Below are 21,906 nucleotides of genomic sequence, written 5' to 3'. Positions count from 1 at the left end.
ACGTCATTGGTATTGCGTTAATAGGGACTTTTAGATTCTGCACGACGAGAACGTGGACTGCCTTTTTAAGGCAATGTGACGTCCTTTTAAGGCACTGGCAGTGACGACACATTGCCTTAGAAGGGCAGTCCGCGTTCTCGTCGTGCAGAATCTAAAAGTCCCCATTACCATTGATTACGTATACGTGCGCTAATAAAGCCTGGGAAGTCAATTAATATAACCCATACGTCATTAATTCAACGCAATGTTTGCAATGGTCATTTCGCAATCACTCTGTGTACGATATAACCATTGACAGACGCTGACGCAGTCCAGTCGGTAAAATTACGCATCATGTTTTATCGGGCATTAGATAAATCAGTATTCATGGTAACGAGTTGGAAGAGGAACGTTAATGTAGGCAAACATTGAAAAGAAAGAACTACTCTAATTTCTATTATATACCTCACTTAAGAAATCCAGCCATCCAGCCAGCCAGCCAGCCATTTTCGAGACATAGTTGTTTTTATACGCTCTCGGGAAGGTTGCAATAGCTCGATTTTAACCTTCCCTTGAGCGTATAAAAACAACTATGTCTCTCAAAGCAGTCATTAATAATATATTACATTATATTTTTTGCACATGCTTTAACATTTTGACTGGTGAGATCGCAATTAGCATATGACACAAGCAAAATGTGATAGATTACAATTCCAACTACAATAAATCGGAACCGGCGTTGTCGTCGCCATCTAGCTCATACCGAAAATCATATTGATCTGTCAATTCAAGTCAGGTGTTTCACAACACAATTCTACGCCGATTCGAGTTATATCTCTTCGCCGAATAAAAACCATTTACCCATATCACCTATTTATTGATCAGTGCAAATTAGTACTCCAAATGGTGAACAAAGAGAACACTCGTGACACCCCTGAATCTGCCCCTGTCTGAGAGCTATGAGGATTTTTTTATTTATCGTTTTACCTGGCTGTAGGTTGTAACACGTCCCGTCCTCTTTACACGCCTGGCCGGTGGAGAATCGTCCTTTCATTCTCGCAACCAACGTTGCCCCCTAAACAAAATATAATAATAGTAGTATGAAAATAATGACAAATTGTATATTACAGGACAAACTTTTACTATAGTTGGCTCAGTCGGTATTGCGTCTGCCTGTCGAACCTAATATAGAATCCAACTCAGGTGGATGAATGAAGCCTACGTGCCCCTCCCACAGTGGAAAACAATCCGTCCCTCGGAAAGGACGATAAATGGAGGCCCTGTGTTGAGATTATAAGTCACCACCTTTGCACGTAAATAACCCTTTGCACTATTCGTATAAGAGTAGGGGAACCCCCGGTGTAGTGAACTAGTAGTCCACCTGCAGCCCCCCCCCCCCCACCTAGCTATACTGGGAGGAGGAACTTAAAGGTTACATTCATTTTTCACCTCCCAGACACAGGTGACGCCAAATACTTAATAAAAATAAATTTATAATAATTATATTACGATATTTATTCCGGTTAAAATGTCAGAACACAGCCCTTTAATCCACCTTAAATTTGTTTAGAACAATAATAAACGTGTTGCAATATATAGAATAATTTGCATTATCAAAATAATTCAAAATAATCAAGTAATAATTCTAAATAATGATATTATCTCAACGCGGGGAAGGGTCATTTTAAATTCGCTTTATTTAATTGGCTATCCATTAAATCTTGCTTTCAATATCATTTTTAAATGATTTTTCAAAATATATATTTGGAAAATTCAGGGAGTGCCTTCAACACAGACCGCAACTACTATGTACTTAACAATTTCAGTTGCCTTGTGTGAACATGACAATAACTTATCACGCAATATGAACATGATTTCTATGGTATATTCATGTGGTTATTAAATTGCCCTTGCGTTGGTTTTTCAAAAGTAGTTGCGAGCGTGACCTTTATTTATGTGTAATTCTCCTCTCACATTGCATGGCGCTGACATATTCATCTTATAGACTGGTGTAGTTTGAATTTTGAAGGGTGGCACAAATGCCCCATGCCATACGCAGGAAAAAAAACACTAAAAGATCAGATAACCTTTTTCTTGCTTATCGGGGATTTTAATTATGCTTCTGGGCAGCTTCCCCCTTTTTAGAGAACCTTCAATTCACCTCTGATCGTATGAGGGTCTTTTAATCATTAATATAGAGTGATCTTGATCTATCTATACATATGGCTAGTCAAACTTCACCGATAATGCTAATGGTATAACGACAATGTTATTTTCAAGTAAATATATATGATGTGTGTATGTTTAAGTAGGGCACCTGAAGTACAAGTAAGGTGTACCGTTAATCGTTATGGATATCGGTGCCTTATCGATATGAAAAATAACTTACAAAATAGAAGGAAAAAAGAATCACATTATACTGACTTCTTGAATCTCAGATTTGTTTTTGAGAGCGGCATTTCCAATGAAGACAGCCTTTCTGAAGTGCCGTTGGTTGGTATCCGTGAAGTCAGTAGCGTTAAAAACAAGGGCAAGGTCTCTCATCTCCTTCGAAAAGTTGGCTAAGCGGAGACTATTGTCAATCTAAGAGAGGAAAAAAGAAATGACTATGGTTTACTTCGTGAAGAGGTTACGTTCAGTAACATTGTGCTCATCCGCCTCCCACATACACGTACAGCTGTACCCCGTCTTTTTACGTCTTTTTACGTCTAATACTTATCTGTCTATGTACTATTTTCATTTTGTCTCCATCTCACTCTCTCTTTCTCTTTTTCTCTTTCTCTTCCCTCCTTATCTTTGTTGGTCAATATGTCTCTTCATTTAATCCTATTTCGACCTTAACCCCCTATCTAGCCAAAGTCAGGCAACCTTTCCAGCTTCTATACTCGAAATTTCCCATCCCTTTTCCCTTCTCTCACTCTTTCTCTCTCTCTCTTTCTCTCTCTCTCTCTCTCTCTCTCTCTCTCTTTCTCTTTCTCTTTCTCTCTCTCTCTCTCTCTCTCTCTCTCTTTCTCTCTCTCTCTTCATCTATAGACAAAATAATATTATCTCATTATCACATCTCTTTATCTACCTCTTTCTCTCATTTTCTTCCTCATTTCCATGACTTTCTTCCTCCATTTCTCAATCTTTCTCTCAGCCAATCTTTGCTCTCTTTCTACCCCTTCTTTCATCTCTCTCCCTCTCTTTCTCAATCCTAATCTAATTATTAACGATATCGATCTTACTGATTCGATAGGAAATTGATTGTTTAACACATTTTTTTCTCCAATCGAATACCATCTTTAAGAAGAAAGAGTAAAGCCTCGGTCACAAATGCCATTACGAACTGCTACGAATTCCGTACGAACGATTTTCAGACAATGGAAATTCGGGAAGACAATGGAAAAACAGGGAGATTCGTATGAAATAATCGTTCGTACGAACCTTTGTGACCGTAGCTTAAAGGGACTATGTCCCATTTGCAGGCCAAAAAAATGAAAAAGTTAAATTCCAACTGCATTTGAAAGATAATACTAATTTAGAACTTCCCTAAAAAAGGTGGGGCTTGAAAATGTCTTCAAGTGGGAAAATAACGACTATTAGTTGTCAAATCGACTTTAGGGCTATAGAGCCCAAAAGTAATAGTCTTGATTTTCAGACAATTGTACCGAATGGTCATACGTTTTATGGTGCGCAAAGATTCAATCATACTGTTTAATCTTGGCCATCACAAAAAGTGGGTTATTGATGTAGACAAATACTCATGTACCCTTTACAACTCTTTTCATGTATTATTACCAAAGAAGAAAAAAAGCCAGTCAGTCACTCAATAGTGTCTGACAGTGAAGTCTAGCAAGTAAACGGTTTCCCTTGCATAATTTGAATATGAGGACACTGCTAGCGTTTAAATTTCAGAGATAGGACATACATGACATATTCATAATTCCTGCAAAGTTCTACAGCATTTGAGGTTGGCTGCAAAAGGGACATAGTACCTTTAAGGCATATATAAGAACATTTCAAGTGTTTAAATTATTCAAGCTCCAAATTTGTAATCCCCCGGTAAATCTCATATTGTATGTACATCAAATGTCAAAAACACGTGGGCAGACAAGTCCTTGGCCTTGTTACTAGTATCCGTAATACTCTGCATTGTTTTTCGGGTCAATTAAAATGCCCTTGCTGAATGGATACCAGAGAGAAAGCGATATCCAGCTAGCTTCAAGTCGTGTCATAGCGTATTGGATTTACACTACATGACAATTGACATGTCGGTATCTCTATGTGTAGGAGTATATATAAATCATTCGCACTGCAGTACAGGGCATGAAGAAATGATATAATTATGTACGTCTGCTGAGAGCCAATAGGGCGTTTCCACTATGGTTATATAATCTATAGCCCTCAAGCACGGACTGTGATTTGACACTTTACCACTATTCCTAAAGCCTTAAAGGTACTATGTCCCTTTTGCAGCCAACATCAAATTCTGTAGAACTTTTCAGGAATTAATATATGTCATGTATGTACTATCTGTGAAATTTAAACGTTAGCAGTGTCCCAATATTGAAATTATGCAAGGAAACCTGTTTACTTTGTAGACTTCACTGTCAGGCACTATTGAGTGACTGACTGGCTTTTTTCTTCTTTCGTAATAACATACATAAAATGAGCTGTAAAGGATACGTGAACATAAATAACCCACTTCTTGTAATGGCCAAAATTAAACTGAATGAATCTTTGCGCAGTATAAAACGTACGACCATTCGGTTAAATGGTCTGAAAATCACACTATTACTTATTGGCTCTCTAAGTCGATTTGACAACTAATAGTCGTTATTTTCCCACTTAAAGACATTAATTTTCAAGTCCCCCACCCCCCCCCTTTTTTTTTTTTAGGGAAGTTCTAAAGTTAGTATTATCTTTCAAATGCCGTTGGAATTTAACCTTTTCATTTTTGCCTGCAAATGGGACATAGTACCTTTAAACAGAGCCTTTATAGATGTATCGGTCTCTGGGGCGGCTAAAGTAAAGAACCTATTGTAGTCTCATAGTGCAGACATAGTTACACACAGCGACTGACAAAACTTTGTGCCTACAAACTAATAAAGTGACTTAACGCCCTCCTGATTTTGAGCAAACGCGCATATCTAGTACGTAGGTCAATGTGCTATGGGAATCCTTGGATGGTATTGATACTATTTAAAAGTGATACATGTCCTATTTCTTATAAACAAATTTAAAAATATTTATTAATACAGTGTAGTATATCTAGATCTGTTAGCCGATACGTACGTCAAACAAGAACACAAGTGTATCCAGTTTAGTATTTCTATATTCTTTATTCTGTTTTATAGTAATTTCGCTCATCTTTTTAAACTTCAATAAATATATTGAATATTATATAATATAATAACAAGTGAACGTACTTCTTTTTTTAATAGAAAGAATAGAACGAGTTGAATTATTATATATTTGTCTAATCCTGCAAATAGAACGTAATGATATTAACATACCATCTGCTGTTTGTTATATTCTGTGATGTTCGAATTGTAGTTCCAAGACTTCTCTATAGAGTTTTGATACTCTACCATCGCTCTTTGGTTCATCTCCTCCAGGAAGATTTCAAATTGCGTCTCGTTGTAGTTACTACCTTCAGATTCCTGGTCATTCTCAGACTCATCCATCGTCATCGACATCGTAATGGACGTCGAAAACATAGCAATCAAGCCGAAGAAGACGATTTTCGTGGTGAACTCCATCATGATGAGCTCTTCTTCAACCAAGTGAATTATTGTGTCGACATGGAATGACACCGATAGCGGGCAACTGTCATGTGATGTGTGTGTGTTTCTACTCTCAATACAATGTATACCTGTCCAGATAGGAATACTTTTAACTGGTTAGTTTGCATGCACAGACCGTTGTCCGCGCTGTTAGTAACAATGTCTGCAAACAATGAGACTACGCTGACAGCATTCTACATAACGCTCTGTACTTTAGCTGCCCTGCACAAAAGGGACCAAGGAGCTTCATTGGAGGGACAACCAGAGAATGCCAGAACTAGGCTCTGTTCAAGGCTATAGAAATTGTGGTAAAGTGTCGCATGAGAGTTTGTGCCTGCAGACTAGTCCTTTGCACATGTAACCTCTTCTCTCTCTCTCTCTCTCTCTCTCTCTCTCTCTCTCTCTCTCTCTCTCTTTTCCTATCTACTATAGTATTAAAGTTGAATGTTAAAATGATTACAATGACAATGAATGGGAAAAGGATGAGCGGAAATGTAGAAAGGCCAATCGCAAGCACACGATGAAGGTTACGCCTATACCATGAGAAAAGCTTCTGCGAGAGATGCAACCAGAGGCTTCGCGGCGTGGGTGGGTTGGGGGGGGGGGCGCTAAAATGAAAGAATGTGGAGACACCAACAAAATATTTGGTGGGAAATGCAGAAAACTGATTTTTTTTTTTGGATTTTTTTTGTATTAATTAAAAAAAATAATAATCAAATAATGAAATGTAAAACCCCTTATTGTTATATTGCCATAGTTTAGCGTTGCCTATACATGTATAAGCATGTTTACTCCGACACCCCTTTCCCTCTGCTTATTAACGTCTATCACCCCCACCACCCCCCCCCCCCCCCCCCCCCCGTACGACAGCTATGCGTTAGGGTATGAGCTCAGTTTATATAAATACTGTTGATTTTAAGAGTGTTCGTGGAACAACATAAGAGCTGTAGGCGTTTCCCTCGATAAAAGGAAGTCCATACGACCTGCTTTATCCATCTACCAAAAAGCAGATGGTTGTTATGACTTAATTTGCTTTGCATGGGGTGCCGAAAATCAAATCATCTTTTGTTAAAATAGGTTAAAGGGCATGTGTAGTAGCGCCACCAGTGTCTTAGCGTACGATGGGAGGGGTGGTACTGGTTTTTCCTTCTTTTTAAAGCTTTCTCTCGTTTTCGGGTTGTTACTTCACATGGGTTTTAGTCAAGACCGATAGTTCCGAATCACGGGGCCGCTATGTACAGAGATGCTGTGGTATAGTGGTTCATTCACTTGACTCTCAATCCAAGGATAAAGGGTTCGAATCCCAGCCTCGCTCTAAGGTTCTTTGCCAATGATTAGTTGACATCGATCTTGCCACTCCCCACCTAGTTGATAATTGCAGGGCCCTCAGAAGAAACAGGATTGAAGCTGATGAAGCTTTCCTTGGTAACCAAAATTATTATTTCATTTTATTACTAAGAAATATTACCTCCCATAGTTGTCGTAAATGCGACTCGGTCCGAGCACCAGGTCATGGTCACTATTGTTATGGTGGCCGGACTTGACTGCAACACTGGCTAAATTTAGCTTTGCAAACGCACTTTTGTAGACTTTACCTTTGTCGAACCCGCTCTCTAGTTTTACCCTTTCAATTCATTTAAGGAAATGGGAAGCCTTGGAAAGTTTAGAAAAAATGTTTTCTGTTTTTAATTGTTATCAATATACAACTTCTAGACCATCCTCTCTTCTCAACCCTTGCTTGTTTTTTCTCTCTTCTTCTTTTCTTTTTCTTTTGTTTATTTGTTCGTTCTACAATTGTATGTTGGTGTGTGTTTTGTATACTGTTGTACTTGTTATGTGTTTAAATTTTGTGTGTGGCGGGGGTATGGGTTCTCTAGCTCTTTCTCTTTTTATTTGTATCATTTATATTTTTAAATCATAACCCTTCTTTTTTATCTTCGAAGGAAATTTAAGAAAAGAAAAAAAAAATATTGTGGAAAAGAAAAGAAATAATTTGAAATTTATACGCAAACTGGTCGAGGAAATAGTACAGACTTTATTTGCGATTTGTTTAAAATGTGAAAATATAATTTTGTTTATGTAAAAAAATTTCATCTGTAAATGTGTAACTTTATTTGTAACCTTGTATGGAAATGTAAAAGTTCACTTGCAAATTTATTTAGACCTATGTGAAGATTATTTTGTTATTTTGTATACAATGTTATAAATTATGTACAATTTTCTTTATGAGAGAAAAGAATAAAAACCTATGAAAACAAAAAAAAATATTTACATTAAGGCTTAAAGCAAACAGTGATTTCACAGTTTTAGATTTCCGAATATCAAATGGCCCTGAAAGATCCGATGATAGGTCTCCACAATTTCCGGTTTATTTTTTCTGTTACACTATACTTTTGCATTTTGATATCATTTCACTTGGAAGGCCTTTTGCGGTTGAAGTGTGCATGCATCAATATTTTTTTTTCTATTATTGGCAACCACAATGAAATTTCATTAAGCTGGAATTTCTGTGTTGCAAACGCTCGTGGAAATCGCTGCCTTTAGTATAGTATTCATTGACTTTTGTTTCAACCTGTGGTTATTTCCTAGTCGGCTAGCTGCACATATCAAGATGCGTAGGCTTTGTAAGGGAGCACCATAGAGACAGAGCATCCCCAAAATAGAGATCAAGACGGAGAAAGGGATGGGGGGAGAGAGAGAGAGAGAGAGAGGGAGAGAGAGAGAGAGAAGGAGAGGGAGAGAGAGAGGGAGAGAGAGAGGGATGGTCAGTATAACATGGTAAACGCTCAGTGTTATTCTTCCTCTTCTTTGCACACTTGGTCGCCTGAAATACTTTCATTCTCTCTCTCATTCTCTCTCTCTCTCTCTTCCCTCTCTCTCTCGCTCTCTCTCTCTCTCTCAATCTCTCTCTCTCTCTCTCTCTCTCAATCTCTCTCTCTCTCTCTCTCTCTCTCTCTCTCTCTCTCTCTCTCTCTCTCTCTCTCTCTCTCTCTCTCTCCATCCTCATCTCCATATACTCCTCTCGTCAAGGTGACTACCAATCTTCTGCAGGTTACCCGATTGAACAGATAAGGGCTCCTCCATGACATCCCAGACAATCACACCGACAGAGGATCGACTTCAGACCCGCACACAAACTTTACATTACTCATAATAGCCAATAACTTGTCGGTTTAGATTCGGTTTGGCGGAGTGATTTGGGAATTAAATTGGGCTTGGAAAGGTTCTGATGGATTCAATATGTATTCATGATTGATGCAGCATATACATGTATGAAACACAGTTCCATTCGTTAAAACTGTGTCTTTGCTTCTTTCTTTCAAATCAAATTATCTATTTATGTAAATTGACATGGACATATAATATTTCAAAGAACGGTTCAGGTTCATATACATTCATATATTCAATAAGACATGTCTAGATAACCTAGTTTTTCCGAAGGATTAATTTAATGTTCGTCCAACTAACTGCGTCCACACTCGCAACCTGTTGCTCGACCTACTAGGCTGAAACTTGTATCAAATACACACGTGAGTACTGATTCTGAACTATCAAACGAGGGATATCTCGAAACAAGTAGTATCAATAAAATCATATTAACAAATTGACGTTTGATTGGAAGAATAACATAAAGACTTAAAAGCAGACTTGCATTTTAACATGACTAGACATAAATATTTCAACTATCCAATCTTATTTCCCCGAAATTATACACAGCTTTAATAGTTACATGACAAGAAAGATGTATATCAGTTAAAAATGACAAATTTTTGAGAATCAAAGTGAACAAAACTTAAAGCTAATTAGCTGACATTATGGGAGATTTGAAGAAAAATTAAAATAACTTTTGACGTGAAAGGGAAGTTTACAAAGTCATCTATAATTGTAGGTGAATGGCTAAAAGAATGGTGCAGGCAAACATTTATAAAGTAAATAGAATGCTACTAAGCTACTGTTTAAAATATAAATAAGTTACCAATATATTGATTTTAAAGAAAAAAATACCAAACTAAGACGGTGATTATTATAATATTGGTTGTGTGTTTTCTTAAACTACCTAAACTCCAAACGAAGGATGAGTATACTTAATTGAAGAAAAAAAAATGAACGAGATAATGTTATTAAAATAATCACGAAAGAACTTCTGCTAAATCGCTTCAAGGTAGGATGGGGCACTCGAATCCGAAGCCGCCATTACATAATTTCTGAAACTTTAGATAATGAACATTATTAATAAATGTGCCAAATGGCGTGATTGAATTAGCAAACTCTAATTGTACCTCCACTCTGGTAGCCGTTTTTGAGGGGTTTTTGTGAGGAGTGCTCAAGCCCACCGCCCAAAGACAACAACAAAAATCGCGAGAGTCATGTAGAACATAAATGCAAGAACTGCCCCCCCCCCTAAAAAAGGGGGAGAGAGAGAGAAGGAGATTTCTTCTAGAATCGCTCCTCTTACTCTCCCCTTCCAATCCACCTCTAAATCAAACTAGAGTATATTAGCGGATACACCGGGGGCGTAGTCGGCGGTGCCCGTCTCTTCAAAACCCACTGGAATGCCTAAGTAAACAACAAAAAAGAGCACGTCTTTTCAATTTTCATACTAAAGAAAGATCATCTGAAAAATGATGACGTCTTCTTTGCCAGTAATAACATAAATAATCTGCGGGGTTGAATGACTACCAGAAGATGAAGAATATTCTTTTCGCGGAGTTGGCACCCCAACCCTTTTCACCAAAACCCTGCATCCACCCCTGCTATAGTCTACAATTTGCCATAACCATAAGACAACTCCCTGTTTTTAGAGGAAAGTTATCGCTAATCCCACCCAATCTTTTCATTATTCTTCTCGTTTTCCTCTGTAAGCCATTTGACGAGTGGTTGGAAGTATTCAATGATGGCGCTAGCATCCATACGTCTCTGTCCTGTCAAAGCCTCCATAGCATCCTGCCAAGGTTTACTGGCGCCCATCTCTAGCATTGATCTATTGCGACGGGAAAAGGAGAAAGGAAAATCAGTGACTAAGTCTTTTTTCCATTGAATTGTCCATTTGGAATGTCAAAATCTCACTTCGCTTTATTTTATTAATTTCATTTTTCATTGCATTTCTTTCTTTTCTTTTCATTTCCTTACATGTCATTTATTTTTGTTTCAATTTCAATTATTTTTATTTCATATGATTTTTATTTTTTCATTTCATTTACTTTCAATCACTTTCATTTCATTTTTGTTCTATTCATTCAATTTCATTTCTTTCCATCTCTATTTATTTCATTTCATTTCAAATTTAACAATAACCATAACAAAGACCCTAACTTTAAAACTACCTTAACACAACAACTAAATACATGTACCCACCATTGGCTGAAAGATTTATATATAAATAATATATATATATATATATATATATATATATATATATATATATATATATATATAAATTATTGCAATCCTAATTTAACCCTATAGCTTTTAACAAAATAGGGCCCGGAACTAAATGCTGTAGATCTCCAAATTGTTTAATTACCCGAATTTCTGACCGGCTTCCTTTGAGTTGTAGATGTTGCATAGATGTAGGGGCTCAGTACTTTGGGATTCCTCACAAAGTTTCTTTTGGAACTGGAACTGGATGATGAAGCTCACGAAATACCTTCAGAAACAGGTAAAATAGCACATTTTAAGATACATTATGAGATAAAAAGAATAAATAAGCTTTTGAGACATATCCACTCTTTTTTTAAAGCCTGAATGTTTATTACATTACATTTTTTTCCTTGTTATTTTCTATGCGGTATACTATATAATTATGATTTGTTTACGTTACAGGACTACAACTAAAAATAGCCTTGATCTGATTTTGTGTATCCTAATTAAATGTTTCAATAGATAAATGAATAGAAAAACAAATAAATAATTAAATAAATAAATAAATAAATAAATGAATAAATATCAAAAAGTAATGATATCCGAGGTATATGCTTACTATTAAATATCAATGATGAAAAATCTCAGTTCAGTAGGTTTCTCATTCCATCAACATTAATATAAACACTTTCTTCTTATACAATATACATTCAAGGCGCGAGATTATTGTCACAAATATGCAAGTTAAAAAAATTAACTTGCACAAACAAATGTATTTTTAAAAAAGTGCTTTCTTATTTCCTTTTATTAAAGGCATTTTATATAAAATGCCTTTAATAAAAGGCAGACATGGCCCCAAGGTGGAATGGTATCGAATGCCAGAAAGCCACCGGACGCTTCATCACTCCTCTCTAGTGGAAAACTAAATTGTATGTGTTATATTATGATCGCTTCATTTGAGAGTGAAAATCCACGCTGAACATGTTATAATCCACTCTCAAATGAGTAATACAAACCACTTCCTTAGAGTGTATTCCACTATAATCTGGAGTGGATTGACTGGAGATAATGTGTCTCATAAAAGAGTGAATGTCTTCTCCTCTGCATTGAGAGAGTGCATACTCACCTTATATACGGTGTTCCTGATGCTATATGGTATTTCGCTCCGGGGTCGAAATCAGTTGGTGTGCGTTCTATGGGGCTCTCTATCCCTTGGTAATGTCGTCTTTAAAGAAAGAACAAGACAGTGCATAAGGCTTACACAGGTGTTGTGAGATGATATAGGGTCCAGTATAAACATTTGACAGTGGTATCTTTTCCGGGGGCGGATCCGGGATTATGTAAGATGGGCAAAAATCCGAAGAAAGAATTCGTAATGAATATGAAGAGGGCATTTCTTGTGTGTCGGGTTTCGAAAGGGGGAATGGGAGAGTTATGCTCACTTAAATCTGCCACTGGTACAGTAAATAATACATCCCCTTATTAACTGTAAACCAATCGATTGAGGTTATACCAACCAACGAAGCCCGTTAGATTATGAAAGATTGGCTATCATAGGTATTTATAACAAACATCATGAACTTCAATTCAGTACAATCACTACGTACAATTCGAACAAATTCTATTTAATAGCAAAATTGATAAGGTCTTGAAAAGATCAATATGATGATATTCGGCTAAGAACACTTCTATCTATATTATGTACGGTAGTCTATGTTACCATCTTTAACTAATGGAATTTAAACGGAAAGAAAGGAGTGTTAAAGTTGGGTGTGGAAAAAAATGTATAAGGTATATAGAAGAAAAAACGTTGCTCTCTAATTTCGAGGAACATTTCATGGTTGGAGGGGGAAATTACTTACTTTACTCTATTCATTTTGTTTAAATTAACAGGGGAAAACTGGAACGTTATATTTCTTAATGTTGTTCATACCTCATGTTCCACCATGCCGTATTGTAATCTTCAGGCTGGATCTCACCGCTAAACACCTTCCAACGCCATTTGTCAATCAGGAGACCAAAAGGTAGAAAGGATATCTTGTCTAGAGCCACTCTCATAAGATAGTTGATCTGCAATTCTTCAGTACATAATGAACATTTGTGATTGTTTAATACACTCGACCGCATAATAGCACTTTGATGATATAGAGGCCAATTTTACTGATTTATGTTTTAAAACGCAATTCAAGCACTTGACATATTTAAAAATAAAGCTGAGTTTTGGTCATGCGATTGCATTGTGAAAGAAACGGCGTAGAATCGATCAGAAAAGTTGATCATGTAGCATATAAGTATTGGTGTGTACTGCAAGGTTCTGTAATCATCAAAATGATAAGAAATACGACAATTCGGTACAAGAGTCTGAAAACCAGACTATTACTTAAATGATTGCAATCACTAAATTCCACAACTAATACTCGTTATTTTTAAGCCCTTTCGTTTTGAGGGAAGTTCTAAATTAGTATTATCTTAAAGGCCGTTAGAATTTAACTTTTTCATTTGTTGGCCTGCAAATGGGACATACCTGTAGTACCTTTAAATGTCAACAAAAAGGATGCCTCTTGAGAAAGTTGCCGAAGGGACTTAAATATAAAACCATGACAGCTGTATCTCTCTTCACATAACACTGGATTATTATTCCAAAGCAAGGATCTATGGCGACCTCATTACAAACCTTTATTAATAAATTTCGCCTCTTTCCTCTTTCGTTAAACACGGCGCATCATGATTGTGCCAAAGACCATTCTTCATGAGACTTGTCAATGTACAAGTGCTGTCTTACCCTCGTCCACCTTGTCGTCTGCTAGAAGACCTAGCTGATGAAGGTAGCTAGGAGTATCCACTGACAGGGCAATGGTGTCTCCTACAGCCTCATGAAATCCTGGATTAGCACCTTCCCTGAACTCGTACTGCTGGTGTCGGTAATGAAGGAAGTATTGACAATGGCCCATCTCATGGTGGGCTGTGTAGAGGTCCTCCATCGTAATCTCAGTGCACATCTTAATCCTAATTCAAATATCAAATTTATTTTTATAGAATCATGTTGCTTTTTTACATACTATGGTAATGCTTTCGAACATCTACGTTTTACAATGCGACTGTCAACATGATTCGTAACAATACTGTTTCGGCGAATGTAGGGCTACTTTGTAAAATGATGGCCACATCTGCCCTGTCACACAAATTGTTTTATACATTCGTCATAGTTTCGTAACGTTTAAAAAAAAAATATTACATGTATTTATTACGTTTACGTTTATCCGCATCTGTTGCAACACATAAAAGAAAACCTCTCTTTTACTCTCTTACTGTATTTGACCTTTGATTTTTTTAGTTCGATCCGACTAGGATCCGATGGCTGTTCGGAGAATACCAACACCGGGCATAACATACTGCCGGATTCGATCCAAAATTTGTTACCGGGCCATGAGATCGAATTTGGACCGTAAAGTGGTGTTTGGTACACTAAACTGTTCAACTTATCGACCCTGTTAATCGATACTCACCTGACTTCCCTGTTCTTGTAAAAGTCCGAGGCAGATCCATGGCATTCTACCTGTCGGCCACGTGGTCTCTCCAACATCGATTTCTCCCAGAATGCGTTTGGCATCGACCTCCATCCAAGAGAAGTGAAAAAACTAGGAAAGCAATACACAAAAAAAGGATCAGTATTAATTGTGAGTTTTTGAAACTAAGGGTTGTATCTGAAATTACATCAGATACCACAGTCACAACGCAAATGCAACTCCCCACTGACCCTAAGCCGATGCAACTCCCCACTGACCCCAAGCCGGTCGTATTTTTCTTTCTCGATTGTGTGACTGGGGTTGTACCTTCTTCTGAAGTGCAGATAATACATTGGAGTTGTGACATCAAATGCATGGAAATTAATTATTACTTCATAGATGCGACCCTACTAAATGGTTTTAAATCCTGTTTGTTTACTGATGTCAGCACGAAAAGGCTTATCAGCGTATAATCATGAAAGATGAAAATGCTCTGATTTTTGTGCTTTGATTGTTAATTATTGTCATGTTTGAAACAATGTTGGAACAATGGAATTATATTTCGATTAAAAGAGGAGAACCTTTTTTAAAGAGAAAAAACTATTGAGAAACTTAATATATCAGAAATATCAATGCTACTTCTAAATCATCATTTTTTATAAAATTAAATAAGCCTACTTGTTAGCAGCATGGAACATTTTGCTGACAGTCCAATTCTGTTTCTGCATCTCTTCAGTGACATCTACGGTCCCGTGGCCGGGGTAGGGAGTCACTAAATCGAAGATTTGACCCCATTTCTGAGCCCACATGTTACCTTTAGAAACAATAGGGGAAAGGAAATAGAACAAAAAATGAAACAAGACGTTTTATTGAAGAGATACAAGGTATTAAAAATAAGCTTTCTATAGATACAAACGTTTTTTAAAGATCAGGAATAACTTGATCGCAAAGACTTTCGAGGAAAAGACTTCAAGGGCATTTCAATACCGTAGTGTACATCCGATATAAATAATTTTTAGATGACGTAGTACGTCGATCATTGTCATGTTCGCACATTCCAATATGTGGCGCTGGAGGCTCTTTTAATTGTCTAGGTTGATTTCTCGAAAGGCTATGCAATCGTGTTGAAGATACAAGACACGCCTTTCGAGCAAGACTGCTTTCGGATGTGACTTTTAAAACATAAGCGTTCATGTTTTGTGATATGGTGAACATTGTGACTAAGCAGGGAGGTGAAAGAAAAGGAGGCGAAACTCTTGTAATTTATTCAAACGCATTCTTGAGTTCTAAAGCGTAACAATGGGATGTGTAACATTCCACTTGGCTTTGAAGTTCCATGCTCCGAACCGCGCTTCCACTGCGGGGAATTTCGGAAGCCAGGCACCAGTTTTACATTTATTACAAATATTAAATTACCGGCAAAATTTCAGTGTAAATCAAAAACTTTATATGGGGATTTTATTAGGAATAGTGCATCAAACAAAGTTTCAAATTTAGAACTCCGTCCTTCCTTTAATTTGTATGCCAGAGTTGGTAACATAAAGGTTACATCCTGTCAAAAACTCAATATTTTAGGATGATGCGCTAATTTGTGCATGCTTTAATGTCCCGTTATTTAATCCATGATTTACAATCTTCAATAACATTAAGTTTGCTAATGCGTGTTTTCGCGTGTTTTTTGTATTTTTCAAGTTTAAAAAAGGATGAAAGTACACAAGTTTGTGTTCGCTTGTTCTACTCTTTACACATTCAACAATGGATGAGAAATCATTGGAAGGGACAGCGAACAGTTGCAGTGATACCATTTTCTGATGTAGGAATTCTAAATCCTGAAATTTCATGCGCTCTTTTATCTCACCACCTGGTCAACAGTTGCAGATTAGCGCATAACTTTTCGGCGGCTTGGAGCATGGGGTCAAAGGAGAGCGGCTTGATTCCTGTCCTTCTCTATCACGTCCCTGGACTAAGTGAGTAACTTTAGAAGCGGATGCTGTCCTGTAAATTCCTAATTTAAAGGTACTATGTCCCTTTTGCAGCCAACATCAAATTCTGTAGAACTTTGCAGGAATTATGAATATGTCATGTTTGTCATATCTGTGAAATTTAAACTTTAGCAGTGTCCTAGTATTCAAATTATGCAAGGAAACCCGTTAACTTTCAATACTTCACTGTCAGACACTATTAAGTGACAGACTGACTTTTTCTTTGTTGATAACATACATAAAATGAGCTGTAACAGGTAACAGGTACATGAGCATTTGTCTATACATCAATTATAACCCACTCGCTTTAATACACTTTGACAAGAAGATTGAATGCCCTTACCAAGGAGATGAGCGGGTATAGGTCCTGTGGGGTTAACCTTGTCCGTCCCGTACTTCTCTCCCAGCTTTCTTCTCACAAAGGCATGGATCTGGAGGTACATCGGTTTGACTGCATCCCAAAGGTCGTCGATCTCCTCCACGAAGTGTGGGTCTTCATAACGACGACGGAGTAAGTCGCCACGATCTTCATAACCTTGATTGGGAAGATACATGATTATCATAAATTAAAATGGTTTCCAAATGTGTCCACATAAAGTCTTTTGTCTCTCTAAGTAATTAACTTGTTTCCAACCTTTACACGCAATTACTAAAAAAAAGCACGAAAAACAACACTAACAAGTGTAAGAACATGATACGAACTACAATCATGTGATAATTTTTTGTCATTACAGGTACTGTAAGCCCTGCACCAATGAATTAGCGTAACGTTTGCCTAACTACATTTTAATAAAACATTATTCCGGAGCGGTTCGTGTAATTTTCCAGTCTATCAAAATGAACAGGTGGATTTTTTTTAAGAACATCAAGCCCTGTAATCTTTTTAATGTTTACCATTAACATAAATAAATTCCCTTATTTGCATTTGTGTTGGAAATGCCTATTTAAAGTGCATACCCAAATCAAATATCTATAACCAATAAAATATCTCAATGTCTTTGCTTCGCGAAAGAAAATAATAATAATAATTACAGTGTTTATATAGCGCCTAACACTTACTTTGTCAGAAGTCTCTAAGCGCTCTACAATAATGCAGCATAATTACCCTGGCTTTAGCAGTGCAGCTGTTACGCGCGCTGCGTATCAAGGAATAAATTCCTACCAGGTACCCATTTACTTCACCTGGGTGGAGGTGTGGCAAATGTAGATCAATGTCTTGCCAAAGGACATTAGTGCAGCGGCGGGACTCGAACCGCGGACCTTGTGATCGACAATCCGGCGACGTATCCAATCGACCACAACACCTCTAATAATGGGAAAGGTTGTTTGAATACAAAATGTAGTATGGCAAGATCATGTAAAATAGGATACTTGTGTGGTATGAGCATTGTCGGTCAGATGAAAACAATTCTACTTGTACCCAGTGGCGGATCCAGCCGGTGGCAAGAGGGGGGAGGGGGGCAATTCGTGGGAAAATGAACAAGCGGACGGGGGAGGAGGCGGGGGGGGGGGGGGTAAGAGCCCCTTTTCCCCAATCTTTGTCCAAGTTTTCATGAAATATTTAGCGGCGACTCAGCCAGTTGGTGAATTCCCCCCCCCCCCCTCTAATTCGTGAGAAAATTCTTTTTTTTTAGTTTTTTTTTTGGCAGGGGGGCGGGCCCGTCGCCCCCCCCCCCTCCCTCCGTGGATCCGCGCCTGCATGTACCTACCCCCATTTATCGAAGCTTCGTTTAACAGTGAAACATAGGTTGGGTAGAGTTTGCCTATCTTCGGCCCCACCGCATCGTGCCATGCTTTCCACGCCCATAGCAATTCATCATAGTCACGTGATTCGCTCATCAGGTGTTGAAGGCCTGGTTCCATGTTCAAGCATTGCTCCGATCGTTTCTTCCTCTGTGCATGCTCTCTCTTCCGACAAACCTTTCCGGTAGCGAAGATAGTTGTCATGTTGTCCTGGACCTCACGTTCTTTACTAACAAATCAAAACAAATATATCGGAGTACAACTTAATTTTGCCTTTTCCTTTTGTCCCTCGTTAGTGTTTAACCAACAAATTAAATTATTATTATTATCATTTTTTGTTTACATATAAGGATCGCTATTCTTCTTCTCCTTTTCTTCTTCGAATTCCTTATCGATGAAATAATAATGTATGACTCACAATGCATCTTCAGTTGTTGAAAAATAAGTGCCTTGGTTCATGAATGAGATGATTCTTTGACTTCTCTCATCTAGATGAGTCGGATCCAACATTTTGGTTTGTCTAGAAATAGTCGCATGTAGGCCGCCACTAACGCCTTGTATGCGATGCATCTCCTGATTAAAGAGAAAGAGAGGGAGAGAGAGAGAGAGAGTGAGAGAGAGAGAAAAAAAAGAGAAAGAGGGGAAGGGAGAGGTTATTTGTTTACATTTGTTTTAAATGCTTATAATCGCTTTGTAATGTTTTGTTGGAAACATGTATAAATTGAAATTGAAATTAAGGGAGAGAGAAGGGAGGGGAGAGAGAAAAATAGAGAGAGGGGGAGGGGAGAGAGAGAGAGAGAGAGAAAGAGAGAGAGGGGTGGAGGGGAGAGAGAGAGAGAGAGAGAGAGAGGGGAGAGGAAGAGAGATGGGAGATGGAGAGAGAAGGGAGGGGAGAGGGAAGTAGGGAGTTGGATGATTAGTGTGGCAGAGAGGTTGCCAAAATAGAGAGAGGGATTGGAGGAGAGAGAGAGTGGGGAATGCAGATCGAGAATGAATTCAGGAAATTTGAGAGAGGGAGAGAGAGAGGAAGAGAGAGAGAGAGAGAGATAGAGAGAAAGGGAGAGAGAGAGAGTGGGGGTGTCGGTGAATAGGTAGATAAAAACCAATGTTCTTTGTTTCACTGAATACTAATAGTGAATGATGGCATTGATATACACTGCTTAAGCCCCAGTCCCATATAAAGCCGGACGAGCACGGACGAGCACGGACCACTCCGGACCATCCCGGACCATGGTCTGGGGTGATCCGGGATGGTCCGGGATGTTTTGTTCAAAAAAGTGTGATGCTTTAAAAGCTACAGTCCCATATACGTCCCGGACCGTCCCGGACCATCCCGGACCCCATCCGGGGTGATCCGGGATTCGGTCCGTGTTGACACCGTGTTGGCACCGGGGTGGTCCTGGATGGTCCTGGATGGTCCTGGATGGTCCTGGATGGTCCTGGGCGGTCAATAACTCACTCCCGGACTGCCACGGATCAACACGGACCGCCCCGGCGCCACTACGGATGACCCCGGACCCAGCACGGTGGCTACACGGATCACCCCGGATCAAACTATTGTCCCGGACCGTCCCGGACCACCCCGGCAGTTTTTGACCGTCAAAAACATCCGGGGTCGACTCCCGGACCGCCCAGGACCATCCAGGACCATCCAGGACCATCCAGGACCATCCAGGACCACCCCGGTGCCAACACGGTGTCAACACGGACCGAATCCCGGATCACCCCGGATGGGGTCCGGGATGGTCCGGGACGGTCCGGGACGTATATGGGACTGTAGCTCAAAGCCCCAGTCCCATATAAAGCCGGACCAGCACGGACGAGCACGGACCACTCCGGACCATCCCGGACCATGGTCTGGGGTGATCCGGGATGGTCCGGGATGTTTTGTTCAAAAAAGTGTGATGCTTTAAAAGCTACAGTCCCATATACGTCCCGGACCGTCCCGGACCATCCCGGACCCCATCCGGGGTGATCCGGGATTCGGTCCGTGTTGACACCGTGTTGGCACCGGGGTGGTCCTGGATGGTCCTGGATGGTCCTGGATGGTCCTGGGCGGTCAATAACTCACTCCCGGACTGCCACGGATCAACACGGACCGCCCCGGCGCCACTACGGATGACCCCGGACCCAGCACGGTGGCTACACGGATCACCCCGGATCAAACTATTGTCCCGGACCGTCCCGGACCACCCCGGCAGTTTTTGACCGTCAAAAACATCCGGGGTCGACTCCCGGACCGCCCAGGACCATCCAGGACCATCCAGGACCATCCAGGACCATCCAGGACCACCCCGGTGCCAACACGGTGTCAACACGGACCGAATCCCGGATCACCCCGGATGGGGTCCGGGATGGTCCGGGACGGTCCGGGACGTATATGGGACTGTAGCTTTAGGTACTAAGAAGAAGACGTACAGGTCATTCTGTACAACTTTTATCAGCAGTAAATAGGTTGTTTGGATCAGCAAAGTGAGAAACAACTTATGAAGACTTGCTGCATGAAAACCCTATACGTGGGGCAATGTTTCCCGACGCAGCAATCGGGACACTCCATTTCCACATCGTCTTAGGTATATTCGGTACTCAGATTCTGCTGATTTAGTTTGGTAGCCGATTGTCAATCTCGAATGATATCAAGTTTTGAACTTGAAAAGTGAGCCTGGTTAATTCTATGAAAAGTTATTCACCGACACTTCTTTGTGACAATAGCATTAGATTCACATCTGCTTATCTATTGAAATCAAGTCTTTCTGTTCTAACTTCCGTACTTACTTCTGTGTTTTCTTTGGTAATATTAGTCTCATAGTTCCAGACAGCTAGGCAATTCGTGTATCGAACCTCCACGTATGCTGTGTTCACGCAATGGTCAAGCCAGTATTTGCCCAAGTCAGGATCACGGATCTTGCCTAATGTTATATGTCACAGAAACATTGGTTACATCATGTTAAAAACATTACCACAAACACTATTATTATTACTATCAGTATTACTAATATTATCGTCATTAACACTATTATAATTACTTTCATTATTATAAATATATTATTATTATCATCATTATCATGCTTGACTGTCTTTTCATGGTACATGTAGCTAGGCTGAGAGCCGGGGTAATAACAATCATGATCGCAAGGCGCTCCAGGAAAACAGTGTTAATACTATACTGATGAGGCTACCTTGGGGAAACAAGACATATCATTATCATCATTATTATTAATATGTTTATCATTAGTATTATTATTATTTAATTATTACCTTAGTACCACACGTTAAACGCCCTACAATCTGTTTCTGTTTACTTCGCGGGCTAAGGAATATAATTGAGAAAATTGAATACCATTTCACTTTTTATTTTTACAACTTCTATCTACTAATACTACTTCTTTGTATAATACTACTATAACACTACTACTATTACTACTACTACTGCTACTACTACTACTACTACTGCTACTACTACTACCACTACTATTACTACTACTTCTTCTACTACTACTACTACTACTACTACAACTATAAAACTATTAAACAAATTGCTATTATTACAGATATTGTCAATATTAT

The 21,906-nt window shown here is 39.0% G+C and overlaps 1 protein-coding gene across 1 annotated transcript in view; it reads right to left on the bottom strand.

Moving 5' to 3' along the window:
- Positions 1-21,906, bottom strand: part of LOC593501 (angiotensin-converting enzyme) — a 34,229-nt gene that overhangs the window by 10,924 nt on the left and 1,399 nt on the right. The window contains exons 3-16 of the mRNA XM_031000076.1: positions 21,115-21,248; positions 18,758-18,912; positions 18,306-18,568; positions 16,940-17,131; positions 15,293-15,428; positions 14,615-14,746; positions 13,891-14,114; positions 13,042-13,186; positions 12,235-12,333; positions 11,272-11,394; positions 10,564-10,728; positions 5,478-5,790; positions 2,404-2,562; positions 967-1,054 (exon numbers count right to left, since the gene is read on the bottom strand). Of these exons, the coding sequence (XP_030855936.1) occupies positions 967-1,054; positions 2,404-2,562; positions 5,478-5,790; positions 10,564-10,728; positions 11,272-11,394; positions 12,235-12,333; positions 13,042-13,186; positions 13,891-14,114; positions 14,615-14,746; positions 15,293-15,428; positions 16,940-17,131; positions 18,306-18,568; positions 18,758-18,912; positions 21,115-21,248 (2,328 nt within the window). The remainder of the gene's footprint in view (positions 1-966; positions 1,055-2,403; positions 2,563-5,477; positions 5,791-10,563; positions 10,729-11,271; positions 11,395-12,234; positions 12,334-13,041; positions 13,187-13,890; positions 14,115-14,614; positions 14,747-15,292; positions 15,429-16,939; positions 17,132-18,305; positions 18,569-18,757; positions 18,913-21,114; positions 21,249-21,906) is intronic.

The sequence above is a fragment of the Strongylocentrotus purpuratus genome, unplaced genomic scaffold (assembly GCF_000002235.5).
Source record: "Strongylocentrotus purpuratus isolate Spur 01 unplaced genomic scaffold, Spur_5.0 spur5_scaffold_6, whole genome shotgun sequence".
Classification (NCBI taxonomy): Eukaryota; Metazoa; Echinodermata; class Echinoidea; order Camarodonta; family Strongylocentrotidae; genus Strongylocentrotus; species Strongylocentrotus purpuratus.
This window is presented reverse-complemented; position numbering and strand designations above follow the sequence as displayed.